Source organism: Pollicipes pollicipes, unplaced genomic scaffold (assembly GCF_011947565.3).
Source record: "Pollicipes pollicipes isolate AB1234 unplaced genomic scaffold, Ppol_2.1 Scaffold_2555;HRSCAF=2994_pilon_pilon_pilon, whole genome shotgun sequence".
Lineage (NCBI taxonomy): Eukaryota > Metazoa > Arthropoda > Thecostraca > Pollicipedomorpha > Pollicipedidae > Pollicipes > Pollicipes pollicipes.
In genome coordinates, this window is record NW_023596136.1 from 12,576,143 (window position 1) to 12,596,874 (window position 20,732).

Here is a 20,732-nt window from a genome sequence, read left to right on the forward strand (position 1 = left end):
GGACAGACTGCACGGGTCGCCGGACGCGGGGTCGCACCGGTCGCCGCCACGTCAGCTGGGTCGGCCCGCCGTGGGCGGCGAGCGCGGCCTCCGGCTCCTCAGGCGGACAGACTGCACGGTGCGCCGACAGGAGCCATGCATCAGCTCAGGGTGGGAGCGGTGTAGCGCCGCGTGTACACGTGCTCCTCGCCGTGGGTCGTCGCTCAGGTGTCCACTAGTGCATGGTGCTGGATAAGACGACATGACGCGGCCATGGCCACCGGCCACTGGCCGCTTTGCATCGGTGAGAGCGGACTGGTTTTCCGTGCTCGGGTCTCACCAGGTCGGCCGCGGACTGATTGTGGCGAACACACCTGACTGTTATGCTCGCCTCTCCTTTGCATAGTGTTTGTCGGCGTGGGAGCTTTCTCCTTGAACCGATTGCTCCTCGCGAGCTGCAGCGCATGTCCCAACTCAGAAGCAGCACAATAGTCCAAATCATGCGGCTGGGTGGCGGAGTCGGCCGTCTGAACGAGCGTGCCGGCTGTCTGCTCGTGCTGCACCATCACATGCCTTAGCAGGCTGTGCCGCCGCCATGGCGACAGGTCCGCCTGGCGACAAAGCTGGCAGCCGCCTCGGTCGGCGCTCAGCGGCATGCCGGCCCCGTGAAGTCACGCGCGGCCGCCGTGACGCGCCAGGGGACAGGGGTCACGCCCCGGTCAGCGGAGGCGCGGCCGTGACCCGGAGTGCCACCGGACGGCACGCCGACGGCCCAGGTCGCCGCGTGAGGTCAGCGCCGCGGCGCGGGCCGGTCCGCTAATTGAATTGGGTTTGGAGAGGCCTCCCGCGCGGCTGGCGCCTGGTGGTGAGTGGTGGGGCTGGCCCGAGAGGGTGGGCGTGGGGAGGGGGGGGGGGAGGTTCCCTCAGGATGCGGCATCGTATGCAAAGTGCTGCGCCGCGTAAGGACGCAGCACAGGAAACATTGTACGCCGCGTAAGGATGCGGCACAGGAAGCATTATACCGAAATCACGCGTGCCATGTCTTTTGTTGACGTTGGCAATATTTCGTATAGTTAATGGAAGGAAGGAATCGCATTTCTTGTACCCCTACGGGTAAAATAAGATAAATATATTTACTGCATGCATGCAAGGGTGATATTTGCGGGGAGAGGCGGCGAGAAAGCAAACCTAGGGCTTGAACCGGACAGCGAGCAAGAAAAACAGAGAAGACATAGTGGGGCGCAAAGAAACGGACGTAAATCGAAGCGAAGACGGGAAGGAAGCGTTCTTAAAAACAGCGGCGCGCCGCCAGCCCCAGGGGTTCCCGGTATGTGCGATGACCTGTCTGGCTTCTGTAATGCCCTCGATGCTGGCGACTTTGGCGGGGGGCGGGGGCCGATCGGCCGCGGCTAGCGTGCTGAGTGGATGTGCGCCGGCACCCCTAGAACGGGAGCCATTTTTTGAGGGGGGCAGCGTCCTCGTCTACAGTCGCAAGGCTGAGAGAGTTGTCCAGGGAACAGTATCGCTTGACCAGCGGTGCTCGAGGGGGAGACGTGTGTTTTGCAATGGTGCATTTTTCAATGAAAGAGCGACAGTTCCGTACAGACCCGCTGTGCTACTTACTTTATTAATTATACAGCGGAAGTCTTTGACGGCAGTACCGATCACAACAACGGGAAACATAAGATTGTAACAGGAGAAAAGGAAACAGCGGGAGAAAGCTCTCAATATGTATTAAAGAGAGCGAGTGAGCGATAGAATGAGAGGGTGGGAAAGGGAGGGGGGAGGCCAGAGACAGGAAGAGAAAAGGATAGAAAGGGAAACAGAAAAAGGAAGGATAGAAAGAGAGACAGAACGAGAGAAGGATAAGGGATATGAGCGTGTAAGAGAACGAGAATGAGAAAAAGAGAGCGGGAGGTTGAGAGAGAGCGAGGGAGGGTGAGTGAGAGGCATAGAGAGAGAGAGAGGGAGAGAAAGAGAGCGAGAGAGAGAGGGAGAGAGAGGGAAAGACATAGAGAGAAGGAGAGAGAGAGAGAGGGAGAGAGAGAGAGAGAGAGAAAAAAAAAGAGAAAGAGAGAGGCAGGGCGATCGGGGAGGGTAAAGGCAAATTCTCAGGGAGCTATGTAAAGCGTCCCACCGCCCACGACAGCAATTGTCGTTCAAATCCAATATATGCCGCAATTTATCACGTTCCCATGAGGATCCAGCCGGCAGGACGTGAAATATTGCGTGCAGGCCAGCTGGACTGACGGCGGCGATGTCAAGGTCGTCGGGGCTCGGCGCATGCTCCTCCCTGGCCGCTGGCACGGCTCTGTGTGTATGTGCAGAGGCGAGGCTGGGAGGGTGGACACCGATATGCGCGTCGTATGATTCTAGCAAACATTGTCTGCATCTGGGAGTCCCGAAGCAGTGGGTGGTGGCCGCCCAAGTTCCTATGACGAAGAGGTTGGCACCCGGCGCTGCGAGAAATAGTCGCCGAACTACATTGGTGCTTGTGCCATGTCAGATATTTGATTGTGATGCTTCTTGCTGGAAACGAATATCGAGAATATGGAGAGGTAACGCTCAGGATACAGGATGTAACCCGGGTACCTGCCGTTAAGCGCGTGGCAATAGCGGCCTATTGAAATGTATCCCAATAGTGTTTGCGGCGCTGCTGCTCAATTGTGGCTTCTTAGTTAAGCTGCACCCGTCTTAAGATGGAGAGTGGTCGTGGTCGTGCAGCGTGAGTCAGTCATGTCAGTTGTCATGTCAGTCAGTCATGAGTCAGGAGTGAGTTCCTGTGTTGCCAATCATCGACGTTTGCTGCACAGAAGGTGCTAATTAAACGAGGCGTTATCAAATGTCGTTCAACCAAACCTTCGAACACATTAAAGGCAGCTCACTTTTACCATAGAAACTTAAAACCAATAATGTTGAGGAAAAATACATCAAATGATGGTGCGGCTGCTTGCTGTCGCTGTGGTCGACCTCGACGTCTCGGCTGGAGCCGTCTCCGATAATCGATCGACTGTAAAAACCACGACACGACGCACAATGATTTTTCCGCCGGCGGGCTGCAGGGTTGAAGCGCTCAATGCAGGCCGCTGGAAGGAACCATGGCAACGGTACACCGCATACATTTTGCAAGAACAGCCCCCGGCGTCCGCTCGTTTGTGCCCGCGGTGCTCGCTAGGTGAGCAGGGCCTGTTTCGCGCACCGCCAGGCGGTGAAGGAGTTTTCAGCTGTTCTTCAGCTATGGAGCAAGCTTTGTGAGTTCTTCCATCTGGGAGCGACCTGCCTTCTTCCAGAGCGTGGACAGGATAGGAAGACACGAAAAAACCTTACACTGTTGCCAGATTGGGTTGGACTATGCTAGAGTGGCAAGCTCCAACGAAAATTATAGACCATATGTTTGTTCTATATCGTTATTGCTCAGGCCTGAATGCATCATCTCTAGGCTGTTTAGCTTCAAAACGGTTTTTAGACTGATGTGACGCGAAAGATTCATTTGTCAGTCATCAGCCCATCCGTCCGCCGGCTGATGACTCACTCGACGCCCGGCGTCTCATCAGTTAGTGGTCGGATCTCGCAGACTCGCACAGCGGCCGCCGTCTGAAGCCGGTCGTTCGGCGCCGCCAGATCGTTCGACTTTCGCAGTCACCGCACTGGGAGAGCCGCCGGCACTCACGGAAATGGCTTCGTCGATGGCCGTAGTCTGCGCGCGAGGTCTGCGAACTGCGCGGCCTGACCTGATCGCCGGCGGCGGCTGCCGGAGGGTTAGTCGGCGAGCGGGACGCGGTCGGGGTGTGACCGACCTGTGGCGACCTCCTCCGACGTTCCCTCGACGGCTGACCCGAGGTCACCCGGGGTGACCCGAGGGCTCCGTGGGGTCGCCGCGCCGGCGGCGCTCGGGCGATGAGCGTGCCCGGTGTGTGTGCTGTGCGGGGGCCGTTCCGTCGGCAGAAATTGGAGGCGTTCGTCTTTTTTGGCACTAACTGCCGAGAGTCGCTGGCGCGCCGTAAAGTATTCAGGCCCGCCCCGACGGTGGGCTGATGCTGCCGCGGCGATCGATCGGGCTCAGGGGCGAGACGGCTCGCCCCAGCGAGATGGCCGGCGATTAAAGCCAATCATTTAAACAACTGTCCCACGTATCGCGAGCTGGCCGCTGCGAAGCTCCGATCAGCAGTCCGCATAAAGCATGTCACTCGTCCCCAATGGCTCTAAAGCTGGAGCTGCTGCTGGAGCTGCAAAACACCTGACAACTATGCAAGATGTCGAATCCGTGTCATTGATTTTCAAGGCGATCGGTTGATATAGCGTGTCTAATGCCCATATTCGTGGATAACAGATTGCGGGTGATATTTCTCTGTCGGTAAATGTGTCCTGCTCATGTGACATTCATGGGAGGGCGGGCACTCTGTATGCCTGATGGCCGGCGAATGGTTGTGTGTGCTCCTGCTGCTTACATAGTGGCGGATGTCACGCAATGATAAATGTGCCTATGTGCGCAGCCAACAAAGCTGTGTCTTACTCAATTGTTAGTCGATCCTGAACACCCTGGGCACAGTACGCCATTATCCAGAGAGCACATTGTTTGAGCTTCGCGCTTTGCCGTCAGTACGCTGTTTGCACAGAAGGGTGACAGCGAGCGCCTGCTCGTGCACGCACCACCGCGCTTATCATCTCGAACGCGGCTCTGCCCAACGACGGCGTGCAAGGTTGCCGGCAGCGTCAGCAATTTTGTCTGTCCAGTTGCAGCACGCTCGGACACCAGTCCAGTGAACAGCAGTAAATAGCCGCGACGGCCCGAGCCGATCGCTCCCCCGTTTGACGCACCGGTAAGCCGCGAGCGAGCACCGCTCGTCCGACGGACGGCGGCAGGCGCGGCCGTCTTCAAAGGAGCGCCGTCGCATTACGCTCGGCTCAGCCGCCGGCGGCGGAAGCAGGGCCGGCGACCTTCCCGCCTCTTCCAGACGGCGGCCGGCGGCCTACGCGCCTCCTTAGACGGCGGCCGGCGGCTTACCCGCCTCCTCCAGACGGCGGCCGGCGGTGGTTATGGCGCGGCACGCGCGGTGACCCGACCCGCCGCCGCAGGGCGCTGACCTCGGCAGGGCGCGCCGACCGGACGTGCACCCGCCGCCGACCCGGAAGCGGCGCGGCGCGGCCGGCGCGGCGGCCCTGGCGTCGTCCGCGCGGCGTCGGCCGCCTCTCTGCCGTCCGCCGCCGCCGCCGCGACCGTAACTCATGCTGCAGGCGACTGTTATCTGCGCTGGCCGGGCGCGCGTGCCGCCGCCGTCTGCCGGACCGCCGGAGACGCCACTAGCAGGCGGACGGGCCGGGGGAGGGGGGCGCGGAAGTGTCCAATATAGATGTGTCAGGACGACCGCTGGCCGGTGAGACACAGGCCGGGGCGACGCGCGCGGCCGCGTGCTAAAAGCAAATAAATGCCGGTGTGACAGGCCCGGCGCGTGGCGCCATCCTCAGCAGGGCGCCGGCCTGCACCGTCTCGTGCCGAGTGACGTGTTGCAGGTGGATGGCGCTCGTTAGCCTGGAGCGGCGCCGTGACCACTCTCCGATTCCACGGCTGTCCTCGTTAGGAGCGCCACTTCTTCACCGGCTCACCCGGGCGTCATGCTCTCGAGATGGTCCCGACACGCGGCAGAGAGCTGAGACACGGGCTCGCTGTGTTGCTAGGAGTAGCCGAATAGGCTATGCGGTTGCCGTCACAGTCAGCCTCAGGGCAGGCGAGTAAGAGCCAGTGGATGCTGCAGCTCAACACAGAAGCCAGTGCGAGGAATCTTGAGGCTCTCCATGACATTTTCTTCGGGCTTACCGCAAGTCCCACGCAGCGCCGTCTGCAGTTTTGCGTGGGAAGCGCCATCGGTCACGAACAACACGACATCCTTCCGGTGTAGGTTTTACCGCGGGGCTCCTAAAGAGAGTCTCTTTCCCGGGAACCTCCGCCTGATCCCGTGTCAATGTGCTATTCTGTGCTTGATGGTTTATGCTGTCCGACCGAACCAATGAGTATTAACTGTCAATGAGTTGAACTGTTGGCGTATTTGATCTCCCTTCCTGTTCTGTGTGGGTGTTCCGTGGATGTTCCCTGTCCTGACCTTCAGTCCCCTCTGAACGGACGCCGCCGGTCAACCCCAAACGTCCCGATCTCCCCTTGGTCTCCGGCCATCCCCTGACCCGCATTATCTGCGGTCACCCTTGCACGTCCCCTCTCCACCCTCCACCACATCACCCCGCCGCCATCGCCACCCTCCGCCACCTCACCCCGCCGCCATCGCCCGCACCGCGGCGCGTCGCGATCGCCAGCCCACGGCCCTGACGCTGGCGGGACGCTGATCGGCGCTCTGCAGTGCTGCAGAGCTCGCCGTCCGATCTGATACCATCAGTGGCCCGTCGTCCGGCTCCGCCCTGCATTCAGCGCCGGGTCTGCGGCATGTCCGGCCGGCCGGCGGTGGCGGCGGCGGTCATACGATCTGACCCGCCGCGGCCTCGCGCTCACCAACGGCGTGCTGTTGCAGACGGACCTGTCGTTCCACCTGCAGCAGCTGACGGAGCGCGCCAAGGTGGCCGCCGACTACATCCACCAGCTGAAGGGGCTGGCCGACGTCGTCACGGTACGGTGCCTGGGTCGCGGAGGGGGGGGGGGGGGGAGGAGGAGACGCCGCGCTGCGTCGGCCGCCGCTCCGACGCCAGTCCTGCTCTGAGGACAACAGGGACGGAGAAAGAAGTAGTGCTCGCTCCGCTGGCGATGGGGAAATACGGGTATTGTGTTTGAGTAGGCCATTGTGGCGGACTGAATGCACTGGCTGGACACGCAGTGAACTGGGGTCGTGTTTGCGAGGCCTGGATCCAAACCGCGCGTGTCATGCCTGGTTTGTGGGCCCTATCGCGGCAATCACGTATGAGGGTCTGTTTAGTAAATGTAGCCTTGGATGCATGCATCGATGAGTGATCTGTTGAATGATGAATCAATGATGATGGATGCAACGAGCCGAACTGAAAATCTGATGAATGATGAATTCATGGCTTATGTCGTTTTTGGCGAGGGCTGTCGCCAGTTGTCTTACGTAAGTGGGGCTTTGTGTACGTTGGCTGGCGTCTTGCTCCATTAATTTGCGCCGAAGTACGTGGCTGATTGCGTGAGGCCTCGGGCTGAGCTGCTATGCTGTGAAAGCCATACTGGCACATTCTTCCCACGATTACATGGTTATGGCCGAAACCGGACTGCCTCCGTGGAGGAAGTTAGCGGTGTTTCAATGCACGCCGTGTCTAATTAAGTGTCTGCTGTAATGTTCAGACTTAATTAGGGCCCGAGAAGCGAGAAATAGGCATTGGAGGCGCTCCGGCGGCTTCTAAAACCGGCTAGCACCTCCGCCCCATCCTGTTCTGTCCAGTTGCCTCGGAGGCTGCGCGCGGCAGATTGAGCCGATTCCGCCGCGCGTTCGGTTCGGTTTGCTCTGCCCCGACGGTGATAGGGGCGGTCCTGACGGCTCTGTAGACAGGTGTGACAGCTCCGTCGGCAGTGCTTCTGCTCGGTCGTCAGATGTGACAATGCTGTCAGGAATTTCCCAGTGTCTGTCGGTAGGTGTGAAGGCGTCGCCGCCTAGCGCCAGGCGTCCAGTTCCGGGCGGTGACAGCGGCGGCTGTAGCACTTACAGCACGGCTTGACGTTATCGCCGCACCCCCAGGACAACTGCACCGACTTCGAGGCGTCGATCGCGGAGCAGTGCGATCAGCTGATCGAGCTGGTGCACCAGCGGCGGGAGCAGCTGGTGCAGTACCTGCACTCTACCCGCGACGACAAGATCCGTTCTCTGAAACAGCAGGTATGCAGATCGCAGCGGCACACTCGATTCGAATGGCAGGTCTGTGAACCGCCCCTTTTGTTTTGTTTGTTTGTTTTTTACTGGGCCTCACAGCTTAAAAAATGATATGTCAACTGTCGGTTCATCCGAAACGGTGGGTTTGTGGGCTTTGGCATCGTTGCTGTAAAAACAGGCCTGCGTCACACGCGTCTATAAGCTCGACCAACAAGTCTGTCCAGGCAAATCTCCAGTGGAGGGTGGGTTTTCGTTCCTTTCCGACCCATTCCAGGATGCACACCCACCGCGGTTCATGTAATGCAGCTGTGCCGACTTTCAAAAGTGCAGGCATCGATTCGTGTTTTGTACACCCTTGGAAGTGTGAGTATTGGGCGAAATGGTATTTATCCTCACATTGTGATTTGTAGTCGCCGTGTAATAATGTTTCATGTTCTTGTAGGTTTCGCGATTTGGTCTAGCTTCCGCTCTTAATGATTACTGAAGGCCGGGGGTCCAACAAACCTTCAATAGGTCAGGGCGCACGGATGCGTCCGCCGGTCACTTCCGACTGCCTCAATCGATTGAGCTGTTTAAAAATTGAGCCGACGACACGGCAGCCCTCGGCTGACAGCGCTTGGTCGGCCGCAGGTGTCCCAGGCCACGGCCCGGCTGCAGCAGACCAACGGCCTGCTCATGTTCTGCATCGAGGCGCTCAAGGAGCGCGACGACAGCGCCTTCCTCCAGGTCAGTGGGGCGGGGGCCCCAGGTCGGTGGGAGGGCAGGTCAGTGGGGAGGAGCAAATACCCGTCGGTGCTGGGTGGCGGGGTGCAGAAACGTTGGGTGCATTTAGAGGAGATATGCATTTCCGCATTGTTGTGAGTGGATGGGCCGGTTTTGTTGCGGGATCAGGGACGGGGACGTCCCAGGGACGGTTTGATGGTAGCCTTGCCATCTCATGTTTGTGACCGATTATGGCAATGACGAGTTTTAGATTGTTCTGTTTTCGCGCCCTGGACTCAGAACTGGTGACGAATGATCACTCGGTCGCAAGACTAATGGTGTGGATGTCATGATTAGTCTGTGCCCCGCCGCGAAGGCTCGCTGTGCGATGCGCATCAGTTGCGTCATTCTCGGCGCCCCGCGCCGCGCTCGCCGCGTGTGGCGGTCGTCGCCGCTGCAGCGACGGCTGCAGCCTGCTGGCCGTGCAGCGCCGGGCGCCGCCTCCGCCCCGCCCCGCGCGCGCCCCACGGCGCTGTGTCCGACCGGGCCGGCGCCGCCCGCCGCCAGATCAGCCAGACGCTGACGCACCGGGTGGCCTCGTACGACCTGATGTGGGGCCGCGACATCACCGAGCCGCACGTCAGCGCCGACCTCGACCTCAGCCTGGAGACGGCCACCGTGCGCGCCGCCCTGCAGCAGTTCAACTTCATCGAGATGAGACGTGAGTGGCGCCGGGCGCCGGCTCTGGCGGGTGGGAGCTCCGGGGCTTCGTCAGGCGCTCATCCAGCGCCGCGGCGCTGTGGAGAGGACATCCCGGGACCTGTCCCCGGTGTAGGGACGGGGAGAGAGGAGTCCCGCGAGCTGAGGAAGTGGAGAGAACGTCCCGGGACACTCCCCAGGCTATACGCCGCAAAAGATCTCAGGCAGATCGTTTCCCCATGGATTTGGCGCGACGAAAGGTGGCGGGCGGGCTGCTCACGTTCCTGACCTCCCTTGGGAGATTGCCCAGGGCCTGACGCAGGCCTTGAGATCGTTCCGGAACGCCATTACTAAAGGCCTCTGATTCGTCACCTCAAGAGAGTGGAAGGAGCAAGCGCAAACTGGCTGTTTTCTTGTCTTACCAATTCATTGAGAGCGGTATAAAGGGCTCCCTGCGCCGTCCTGTTGGCTGCCACGTGATCCCATGGATCACGTGGCACCATTCCTGGTTCCTGGAAGCGGGAGCGCGACCTTGTCAACGCCGCCGGCAGCGAGCGTGTTATCATGAAGGATGCCTAGGCACCATGGGTACGCTGAATCGGTGATAAAAGGACTGACTCCGTCGTTATTGCACCATTATGTCGTACTCCACGTGAAAAGTTCTCGGAAGCTCCGCTTGTGCTTACGGTCGATGACCATGACACTGCGGCGACCCCCGGCCGCGTCTCGACAGCCGGCCGAGTGGCGTCTGATGGAGTAGTTGTGCTCGCGTCGGAGAGATCGCATCCGGTCAATAGTCGGGGTCAGTTTCAGTTGTCAGGGCCGATTTTCAGCGGTCCACGGTGTTCCTGTGACCCGGACAGTCTGACGGGAGTTAACGCAGTGCCCAGTGTCGGCTCAGTGGCCGGTCGATGGGTAGGTCCCGGGTGAGGGGGTGAATGGGCAGGGACGCACCTGGGGTCGATGGAAACAATATCGCTGCATAGAGGTGCGCACTGAAGGGCCGATCTTTTGGCTTCCTTGTCGACGCCCCGCGGACTGTGACCTGGTGCCGATGTTGAGCTCGCGTTCTCCGCTGTAGCCTGCAAGCCAGGAGAGGAGAGACAACCAGCAGGTAACATTTGCTGTTGCTGTCGGTTATGAAGTCACCGTCAATCCTATTGGCTTTGCATCGCGAGCATTCAGGCAGTTCATGCCAGCACTGAATGCGTTGTTTCAATGTTGGCATTTGTGTGTCGTCCAGCCACGTTAGAGCGCTTGAGTTTCTTTTCGAACAAAATGATCCCCTTTGGATGTGATCCTTCCAAATCCAGCCGATGCCTGCATACAGCCTAATAAATTCACTAAGTTTTTAAGTATGGCTAAGCTAAAAAGGCAGTTAGAACCGCAAATGATAAGTTTTAGTCGTAATTTTTGGTCTTGTATTCTTCTCTTCCTTTCTTCCCGCTTGGGCTTGCGCGTACATAAGGTGGCATGAGGTTCTCCGATGTGCGTTTTACTAAACGCACGTTAAGCTGTATATATATATATATATATATATATATATATATATGTCACGTTTTCATTAGAATATTAGCATATTTCTCCCGCATGGTCACGTACTATGCTAATCTTTTCAACCTGCACGCATATGCGTTACTAGTGTACTTGTGGCTTTCTCTCCCGCTCCAGCATCGTACGTGCTCGATTCGACATGAAATCACATTGTGCCCTGATCTTGAACACAGCAATCAAAGTACTGCACCTGGTTAAACAGGGTTGCCTGGAAGACTTCCGGCACCAAACTGGCTTTCTTTTGCAGCATGAAGGTTCTTCGAAGGGTAAAATAAACGCTTTAAGTTCAGGGTAAGGTGTCAGGTGCAGTACAACAGCCATCCTTACCGACACATTTCCTCTGTCCGTCTCAGCGTTGCCGAAGTCGGTGTTGCCTGGAGCCTGGAGCTTGTATCTGGAGCCTTCGCAGGGCACCCACTGACCCGTGTCTCACATCCAGCTCTGAGACGGAATTAGTATGTGAGCAAGGGTGTCCAGCAGCCAATGCCATTCAGCTGGGCCGAGTGTATTGCAGGGATCAGTCGCTTGTGTTGCACGATGCGTTTAATTCTGCATTGCATGAGCGTTTCCATATCCTCCGCCTGCGTGTAGGTGAGCAGGTGCGCTGCTCTTCCGCTTGGTACAACCTTGCCTGCACTTTTTGCAATCTCCCCCCTGCCAGAATTGATATGATTATTTTTTAGGAACGTCTAAACTTTGTTATCGACCAACGATGCTCCTGTGTTCCCCACTCCGGACGATGATGTGCAGGCACGCCACGTGAATCAGGAATGACAAATTACCGTTGCACTTCGCACTCGACTTGTGACCAGGGCCCCGGGCTGCCGCTGCAGACATGTCTCACAGTGGTGTCAGCCAGCGCGACGCTCGTTGTCGGCAGTTGCCGTCCTGATGGCCGCCCCGTGGTATGCGCCATCACCGTTCTGGCGACTGGCAGGTCTATAAATAATCCAGCGACCAAACGATCACACACGTTATCGTGTGCCACGTGTTGCGGCACGGGTGAATGTGCTCGTTCGCAGGATTTGCTTAGCCTTCGGACCTAGCCTGACCTGACCTGACTTGACCTGACTTGATGTGAGCTAATCTCAGCCCGAGTCGGCCGACTCTGTTGCCGAAGAAGAGGTGGTTGAGTAGAGTACTCTGTGCTGAGCTGGCCTGACCTGCCACGACCTGACCTGATTTGGCATGACCTGACCTGAGCTGACCTGGCATGAGCAAATGCGTAACCCTAGGCAGGCCGACCTTGGTAGCGAAGTAATGCTCCGGCGGAGAGCAACATACTGATCTGACCTAACTTGACCTGGCATGACCCGCCATTCTCGCAGCGCTGAGCCGTTCGACGTCCATGCCGGGGTTATCTGACCTGACCTTGACCTGAGCTGGCGCCATCTTCCCGTAGCGTCAGGCCCTCCGACCCTGATGTCTGTGGAGTACTCTGACCTGACCTGACCTGATCTGACCCGTCCTTCCCGCAGCGCCGGGCCGTCCGACCCTGGTGGCGGAGGAGTGCTCGGCTGAGAACAACACGCTGACCCTGAGCTGGCGGCCGCAGCCGACCTCGCACCACGACGGCTTCATAGTGCAGCTGGACGACGGCGGCGGCTTCAAGGTGGGTGGAGCCGCCAGCCGACGCCGGCCGGTGTGTTCTGGCGCGGCGGGAGCTGGCGAGCGTGGATAGGGAACGAGATTCTGAACGTAATTATTTCAGTTGAGAGCTCCGAACTGGACTGCTTGGCCGTGCCGACTCAAAAACTGGACAAGAAAATGGAAACTCCCGATTTCCCTGTTCGTGTTTCGTATTTAAGTATATGTATGTGCACATGTAAGTTTTCGTAAAAATTTTCACAACGTAGTTCTGTCGATTTCCGAGTCAATGCATGTCTTAACATAGTGACAAGTTCATCAGTTAGCTCATGTACAATCTACGCACGAATATGGCATTCGTTATCAAGAAAAGCACCCAGGCTGCACGACTTGCACAAGCAGCGGGCCGGTTGGACACACCCGCTCGAGAACCCTTCGCCGGTGACCTAGCATCTGGCGGTGGACCATTGCCGCGTGCACGTGGCGCGGCACACGAATGATATGCGGGCGACGTCAGTTCGGACACGCGCAGTGTAACAGAAGGCGTGGAGAGCCTCGCGTAGTTCGGGCAGACACATCAGAGCGTAGGACGACAAGGGCTCTTAAACTCTCCGGCGTCGTTGGTGACTTAAAAAAATGGTGGAGAGCTGGAAGATCGCGCTCGGCCAAATGTTCGTTGATTTTGAGCCAACCGAGAGTTTTCAGGGCGGGAGATATATGTCCGCAAGCTAAATCGGATATTGTATATATATATATATATATATATATATATATATATATATATATATATATATATATATATATATATATATATATACACATATGTCTTATGTGGTAGTGAATGAGCCCGTCACCCACAATCTTTTTAGTTTCAATCGGCAGCTCATTGCTCAGTTTGAGAGATAACCCGTCAGTCAGTCAGTCTGTAATACGATACCGTGTGCTGAAAGATGAGGGGGTGCGAAGGTGTGGGAATCGGTTGAGCAGGCGGCTGGGGAGGGGGGCCAGTAGCATCGCTAGCCACGATAGAAGCCACGTCCTTGGTGGCGGACGCCCGGCACCGCGCGCCGGCCAACCCTTCCGCTCTTTCGATGAGCTGACGTGGTGTCCGGCACGTTTTGCTGGCTGCGATGACCTTGCGGATTGCGACGGACCTATAGAGTGCGTGTGTGACGCGCGGGGGCATTGTATTGAACGGAACGCCTGTCCGCTTCAATGGGACAAAGGAGACGAGGAAAAAGTCGCCGGACGTGGCTGGTAAACAGTGAATTCTGATGCAAAGCGGGCGGAAACGCTGCGTCACTGGGTGTAAACGCCGTCTAGACTGAGTGCACGGTCTGGATTTGACAGGGTCCTGGTTCGTTAGCGTCGTCTAATGCGGCATCCGGGGACGTGCCAGTTGCCTTTCATCTGGTAGCGGTCATTGGGACCGAGTATGTTTCCACCTCCCCAGCAGCACCAGTCTGTCCCGGAGGCCGTACTGAAAGGTCTCCCCCCGAGTCAGCAGCTAGATGTTCGTCAGCTGGTACCGCCTGCGATCCCAGAGCTGTTGCTGGGATAAAAAAATGTGTATCCGGTTCAGCAAGTGTCCAGAGCAAAAGACCGTGTTGCAGCCAGGGACCGTCTCTGAGATAGAAGAGCTCAGCTGCTAGCTCCGAGCCAAACACCGTTTTCAGGCAGTCGCCGTCCCGAGCTAGGGGCCGTCCCCCAGTCGACACCCGTTTAGGACTAAGGGACCGTGTTTCGCCAGCACATAATTGTGAGTTTAAAGAGTGTCTTGTGTCATGTCATGTCTCTGAGTTACGGACCTTCTTGAGCGATGAAAATAGTCTGACATTTAGCAGGCGTTCTTTTCCGAGTATTATAGCCACCGCTAGTTATTGGTCGCAGAAGCCGAGCCCTCGCTCTTGAATCACTCCGTTGTTCTCCCGTGTTGAGGCCCGACTTGTAGGATGCGAGTTCCGTCAGAATCACCAAGAAGCCTTTTGGTTAACAATCGACATCACCAAAGGTTCGTCAGATAACGAAATGTGGCCATTTTCTTTCACCAATATGCAGTTGGTGCAAGCGCTGTGTCAATATATGCAAATTGCAGTTATCACCTTTCAAGCCCAGTTTCCTCTTTGTTCGACATGTTCGCCCCTTTTTAGCGTCACATAAATCACTGCAGTTGACTGCCTGTCAGCGAAGCGGAAAGTACCCGTGGGCATGCCGACTGTGCCATTTGACACCCAGCCGCGAGGGGCGTGCACATTTGTGATTCAACTGTCGACGCGCCAGGCACAATGCTTTATCGTCCGCCATCGCCGGCTTATCTGGGAAGCGCTGACGTCACCAACTCCCCGCGGTGTCGGCAATGAATCCGGGGTCTGGCGCTTGGCACTCTTGATCTCGTATGGAAATCGGCCATGAACTCACTCGCACAGAAAATCCAAGCTTGCTCGGAAAGGTTCTGGCCGGATGTGTTTCCAAAATGGCTCGCCGCTGCTGGTGGCAGTTGATTGAGAATCCTTTTCTGTAACGGCTCGCTAACGGCGTCTTTTCGGGACGAGTTAGCAGCAGCCCCACGTGCCCAAAATTGGCGTTCCAGTTCTACTGCCGGCTGCAGCAGCTAGTCTAGTACTTCATATCTGAGTGAAGATAACTCTTTGACTGTGATTGAGCGCTCAGACGTAATGCTGGGAAACAGCAGAGGGCATTCGGCCACCATGTCCACAGCCTCTGCTGAGTGAGCGGAACAACTCTCACCGGTGAGAGCCGGAGGCCGGGAGACGTCAGCGGCGCTGAGCAGTGCAGCGGTGACGTGCTGGGCGCGCCGAGTGGCGAGCCCCCGTTCCTCCCACCTATTCCGGGGCTGTGGCACGTAAACTGTTTGCGTGGAGCGGACAGGCTACCGCTGTGTTTATCCAGCGGCGTCCGGCGCGCGCGCCGCCTCATGACGGCAGGTCACTGTTGAACAAACAGAAGGCCCGAGGCGCCAGCGGCGCGCGGCCGAGTGGCGCGCGCGCCCGCGCCGATCACCACGCGCTTATTTCCGGCTGGGTTGGCGGCTGCCGTTGAAATCGCCGGCCCGCCGCTCCGGCGATTCCGAGGGCGAAGTTATGGCGGTGCTAAATTCGGTGGCGTGTGATGAACGTCGACCCCATGCAGCGCGCGCGGGAGCGGGTGGGACGCTCTTTGAAGAGGTGTGAGCAACGGACTGTCCGGCGCACCTGGCCGCGCCTGCAAAGCACGTAGAAAGATACTTGACGTGGCGAGAGCAGCAAATTGGTATATAACTACCTTGCGCGCAGGTGACAAGCAAACACGAACTGCACGCGGTGGGATGGCTAGCGCACAACTGCCGAGGTCGGGAACCTTGGTGCAGCTTGGGCATTTTCACAACTCAAAAGAGTTACAGATTGTGCCAGCCATAACTACCATGGCTGCGCTCTGGTGTTCACATCTGGCATCTATTGCGTACTGCTTGTGACAAGTCTGGCACTAGTCCCCCCCCCCCTCTCCTGGGCGGCTGCGACTGACCGCCGGCCGCCGGCTTGGGCGGGGTTGGTCCGACCCTTTGTCGCGGGGCCCGCGCTGCCGGACGGGCCCGGGTAAGGTGGACGAGTGCGGTCCGAAGGGACCAGGTGCGGCGTCACTCCCGGTCGTTCGCCGACACTGACTGTGTCGGAGGCAGGTCGGCGCCTACAGCTCAATACCGCGGACGAATGACTTCAGCAGGGGCTGGCCGGCCCGTGTCCATACGCGATGTCGTCACTGCTGACGCATGTGTGGCATGAAGCAGACGTAGCGACGAAAGCCGCGCGGCTGGGCGGCCAGTGATGAGCTTGTTTGTCGTGCACTATTTGCGTTTGCGAGTGTTTATGGAGGGCTCACGCTCAGCTGCGGTAATAAACGATGGTGACGGAAAACAAGATGATCGGGAACGCGACGTGGCGAGCTGGATTTAGGTATCCAATAGCTTGCTCACCTTGCGACGGCATATTTTTAAATTGAACGTGTCGATGCGCTCCAGTAACTAGTCAGTTACGTGATACCTTCGACGTACTTTGAGAGCGAGGAATATTGTGAAATTGTCCGCTCGCTGTCCGTCGGCTGACGACATTTGACATGTGCGACCATCCATTGTCACTGGTTGATTCTAATATATATTTTGTCGTATATACGTGCAAAAGAAGCAGTCACATGTACCTGCGGCAGATGTTGAGGTATTTCAGGTATAAAATGCCTGTTACCTGATATTTTGTTGAAATTCATGGTCTCAGTTTCTAATCAGAGACGTAAATCCTGGAGACATATCGCGTGTGGAGTGGCGCTCACTGTCTCGTCAGCTTGCTCTTCCTCGCCGTCCGAATAAATGCGTCTTCAGATGAGGTGGTCTGACTGTCTGGCTGCGCGTGATCTGTGCGACTGCGCCTCTCGGCGAGGTCCGTCTGTGGACCAGGCGCCTGTGTGCGCTCGACCGGTGGGGGCCGCATGCGTCCGCACCGCGCCGGCCCCCGTCGGATCGTACGCCGACTGCATGCCGACGTGTCGTCCGACATGCCGACGCGGCGGCGCTCTGACACACGTGCCACGTGCGCTTGCAGGACGCCTACTGCGGCCGCGAGACGCCGTGTCGCATCAGCGGGTTGCACTTCAACACACGCTACACGTGCCGCGTCAAGGGCTACAACAGCTCTGGCGACGGGCCGCCCAGCGACGCCCTCTGTCTGAAGACCACCGACGGTAAGGCGCCGGCCGGGCGGCGGTGCGGGTCAGGCGGCGCCTCTGCCAGGGTCGGGATTGGTGCCGCAAGCGCGCGCCGTGTGAGGGTTTTGTTACGCGGTTGTGTGCGGAGAATATGTACTGCGTGTGTTGATGTGCATGGGTGGAGGAGGGTGGTGCTCTGTGGAGGGAACGTGAGCTGGTGCGGTTGGTTTTGTGTGGTGTGCCTGTATGCTTGATTATGATATCAAACTGCGGCAAAGCCCGTGGATAGATCCGCTATGACTGCTGGGTGATGAACACAAATAATTGTGTTAACGTCAACCAGCGCGTGGCAGGGAGGAAAATCTTTCTTTCGTTCGGGCGTGATGCCAGTCTGAGGAAGTTAGACTAGGGACTCTTACTTATATCACAGGCCAGCTCCTGCTCGCGAAGACTGTGACCAGGCGCCAGTTGGCGTTTCAAACCCTGGACATCCAGCACTAGGACAATGCACTAGTTGCCAGCCAACGGGAGCACGCATGTATTTAAGCCAGGATCTGAGAGTAAGCCTGATCTGGTTCCGTGGCCAGAATGTCGAGACCTTCAGGAGCAGCGCTGTCTCGTGGCGCCCACCTGCGAACGATCCAGTCACAACAAGTACACCATCATGCGGAAGCGTCACACACATCATGCTAGAAAATATGTAATGAATGCAGGCAAGGCATATACTAGAGGTGCCTACCGTCGGACATTCTTGGGAGCATATGCGAGTTCTCTGCAGTTGATATTGGAATATCCCTTCGACGAAATAGCCGCCTGTATGTTGCATGCAGTGTTGCCTGCTTGCAATAACCAATTTGCTGTCTAAAAAGGAATGACGATTTATCCAGGCACCCAAGAAGGAAACCCAAGATTGCAAGGTTTGATTTATTTTTCTACACATGATTGTTGTGTTACATATGACCTGCTGTTGACAAGTAAAACCGTCGGACCTGATGAAGTCTATGCTGGCTGACATTTCGATCTTATGCCGGCTTCAGCTTTGGACTGGGTCCAGCCGGTCCGAGCTCGAAGAATGTCCAAATCTGCGACATCGGCAGAAAACCGCTCTCACCAGCACCACAGACCCTTTGCAAGGAGTGGTGGACAGCACCATCGCATAAGCAGACGATTACGCTGTCCTCCAAAATATGTATTCCAGAGTGCTTGCCAGTGTTCTTGTTGAATACAGAGTGATTGCTATTTGATTTTTTATTCACTTATTTGTTGGATGCGAGATATTTCATCCAGCTCACACGCATTCCGAACTAGAATTACCGTGTACGGCTGGTCTCTCTTGTTTTGTTGGTTTGCAAACTTGCTTCGCGAAGCAAAACAGAGGAGACGCATTGAGATACTGAAATTACCTTCTTGTGTGGGACTGTGCTGACTGCTTTGGGTCCGCCCACAGGCTCGCCGGGCCCGAACAACTGCTTTGTTGCCCCTTAATTGAGCCTCGTTGTGCCTCGTGGCACCTCGGGATGTGTATGGGTTGGCATATGAGTCCAGCACATGTCTGGCACGAGAGGTGCGCCTACGTAATGAGGCAATATGCTAGACAACAGGTGTCGGATGTCCGTTGGAGTTGCTCCCTCGCGTGGCACGTATCGGGGTGTCCGTTGGAGTTGCTCCCTCGTGTGGCAGGTATCGGAGTGTCCGTTGGAGTTGCTCCCCTGCGTGCAGGTGTCGGGGTGTCCGTTGGAGTTGCTCCCTCGCGTGGCAGGTTCGGATGTCCGTTGGAGTTGCTCCCTCGGTGTGGCAGGTATCGGAGTGTCCGTTGGAGTTGCTCCCGCGTGTGGCAGGTATCGGGGTGTCCGTTGGAGTTGCTCCCTCGTGTGGCAGGTTGTCGGGTGTCCGTTGGAGTTGCTCCCTTGTGGCAGGTTCGGGTGTCCGTTGAGTTGCTCCCTCGGTGGCAGGTATCGGGTGTCCGTTGGAGTTGCTCCCTCGTGGCAGGTCTCGGGGTGTCCGTTGGAGTTGCTCTCTCGCGTGGCAGGTATCGGGTGTCCTTGGAGTTGCTCCCTCGTGTGGCAGGTATCGGGGTTCCGTTGGAGTTACTCTCTCGCGTGGCAGGTATCGGGGTGTCCGTTGGAGTTGCTCCCTCGTATGGCAGTATCGGGGTGTCCGTTGGAGTTGCTCTCTCGCGTGGCAGGTATCGGGGTGTGTCCGTTGGAGTTGCTCTCCCTCGTGGCAGGTGTCGGATGTCCGTGGAGTTGCTCTCTCGCGTGGCAGGTATCGGGGTGTCCGTTGGAGTTGCTCCTCCGTGGCAGGTATCGAGGTGTCCGTTGGAGTTTCTCTCCACGTGTGCAGGTATCGGGGTGTCTGTTGGTTGCTTCCCTCGCGTGGCAGGTATCGGGGTGTCCGTTGGAGTTGCTCTCCTCGCGTGGCAGGTATCGGGGGTGTTCGTTGGAGTTGCTCCTCGCGTGGGCAGTTCGGATGTCCGTGGAGTTGCTCTCTCGTGGCAGTGGAGTTGCTCTCTCGGTGGCAGGTATCGGGTGTCCGTTTGAGTTGCTTCCTCGCGTGGCAGGTATCGAGGGTCCGTTGGAGTTGCTCCTTGTGTGGCAGGTATCGTAGTCTGGGGTGGAGTTGCTCCCTCGCGTGGCAGGTGTCGGATGTCCGTTGGAGTTGCTCCCTCGCGTGGCAGTGTCGGATGTCCGGTGGAGTTGCTCCTCGAGTGTCTCTTTCGCCGTGCGGTCAGTTAGAAGTGGCCTGCGGCATTATTACCTTGTTCCGCAATAGGTCTCAACAATGTTGCGATGTTTATTTGGCTTCTTGTTATTTAAAGACCATTCGTGCTCTAATGTTACGGTTACCAAAAGACGGCCGTTGAGAGTAGAGTATTCTTGCAACGTGAAACATCATGTTTGGATACACAGTTTCTTCCACTAGTTTGGCTATCAGGCGCCGGTTGCTCGTGATGAAAGCACCCAAGTACAATGTGCGCGAAGCCAGCAGGTCATCTCGCCCGCATATTGTCACGTTCCTGTGAGACTGCATTTGAAAGCTATCAATTCAGTTTCACGAGACTGAGCTGGGATCGAGCCACCAGCCGTGAGCTGTCACTTTCGGTGACATCTTATTCAGCAACAAGTGCATGTGAAATCTTTGGTGTGCGAAGTGTACATGGCAGCAGGTAAGGCTGCGTATTTGTGTTAGCAGCGTAGCATCCGCATGACTCGGGCACGCGCAGAACAGAGCGCACCGATCAGAGGACACGCGATCGCGACGATCGCTGCTCAGTATTCAGACACGAATTACGGGCGCTGGATGAAACTGATTGCTGTGTGGCTATTACACGGCTTGATGCTTTTGGTTTTACACTGCCGGGTTCGTATCTTCACCAATGTTTTGGGCCGGTTAGCCCGCACAGCCTCGAAAGGATCGGTCCACCGTCTCTAGCAGTGTAGTAGACTGAGAAGCAAACGTAGGGCAGGACTAAAAACGAAAAGCCAACTGATGGAAAACCAGGAATTGCGAGTGGTCTTAGGAAACGGACCGGTCTGAAAACGCTTTGTGTTGATCTCAATTTCTGAGACAGCGGATGACAAATTCCGATCCGTGTATTGGATGTGAGTCAGGATAAACGTTCTGTGTGTCCGGTCAATATTTTCGGCATCAGTGTTTTGCTGACACTCTCTGAAGCCTGTGCTCGTCTTCAGCCTCAGA

General features: G+C 57.1%; 1 protein-coding gene across 1 annotated transcript in view; it reads left to right on the top strand.

The window, feature by feature from the left end:
• LOC119109147 (E3 ubiquitin-protein ligase TRIM9) overlaps positions 1-20,732 on the top strand; it is a 71,323-nt gene that overhangs the window by 1,799 nt on the left and 48,792 nt on the right. The window contains exons 3-8 of the mRNA XM_037232721.1: positions 6,498-6,593; positions 7,668-7,805; positions 8,430-8,525; positions 9,069-9,222; positions 10,282-10,314; positions 12,233-12,366. Coding sequence (XP_037088616.1) covers positions 6,498-6,593; positions 7,668-7,805; positions 8,430-8,525; positions 9,069-9,222; positions 10,282-10,314; positions 12,233-12,366 — 651 coding nt within the window. The remainder of the gene's footprint in view (positions 1-6,497; positions 6,594-7,667; positions 7,806-8,429; positions 8,526-9,068; positions 9,223-10,281; positions 10,315-12,232; positions 12,367-20,732) is intronic.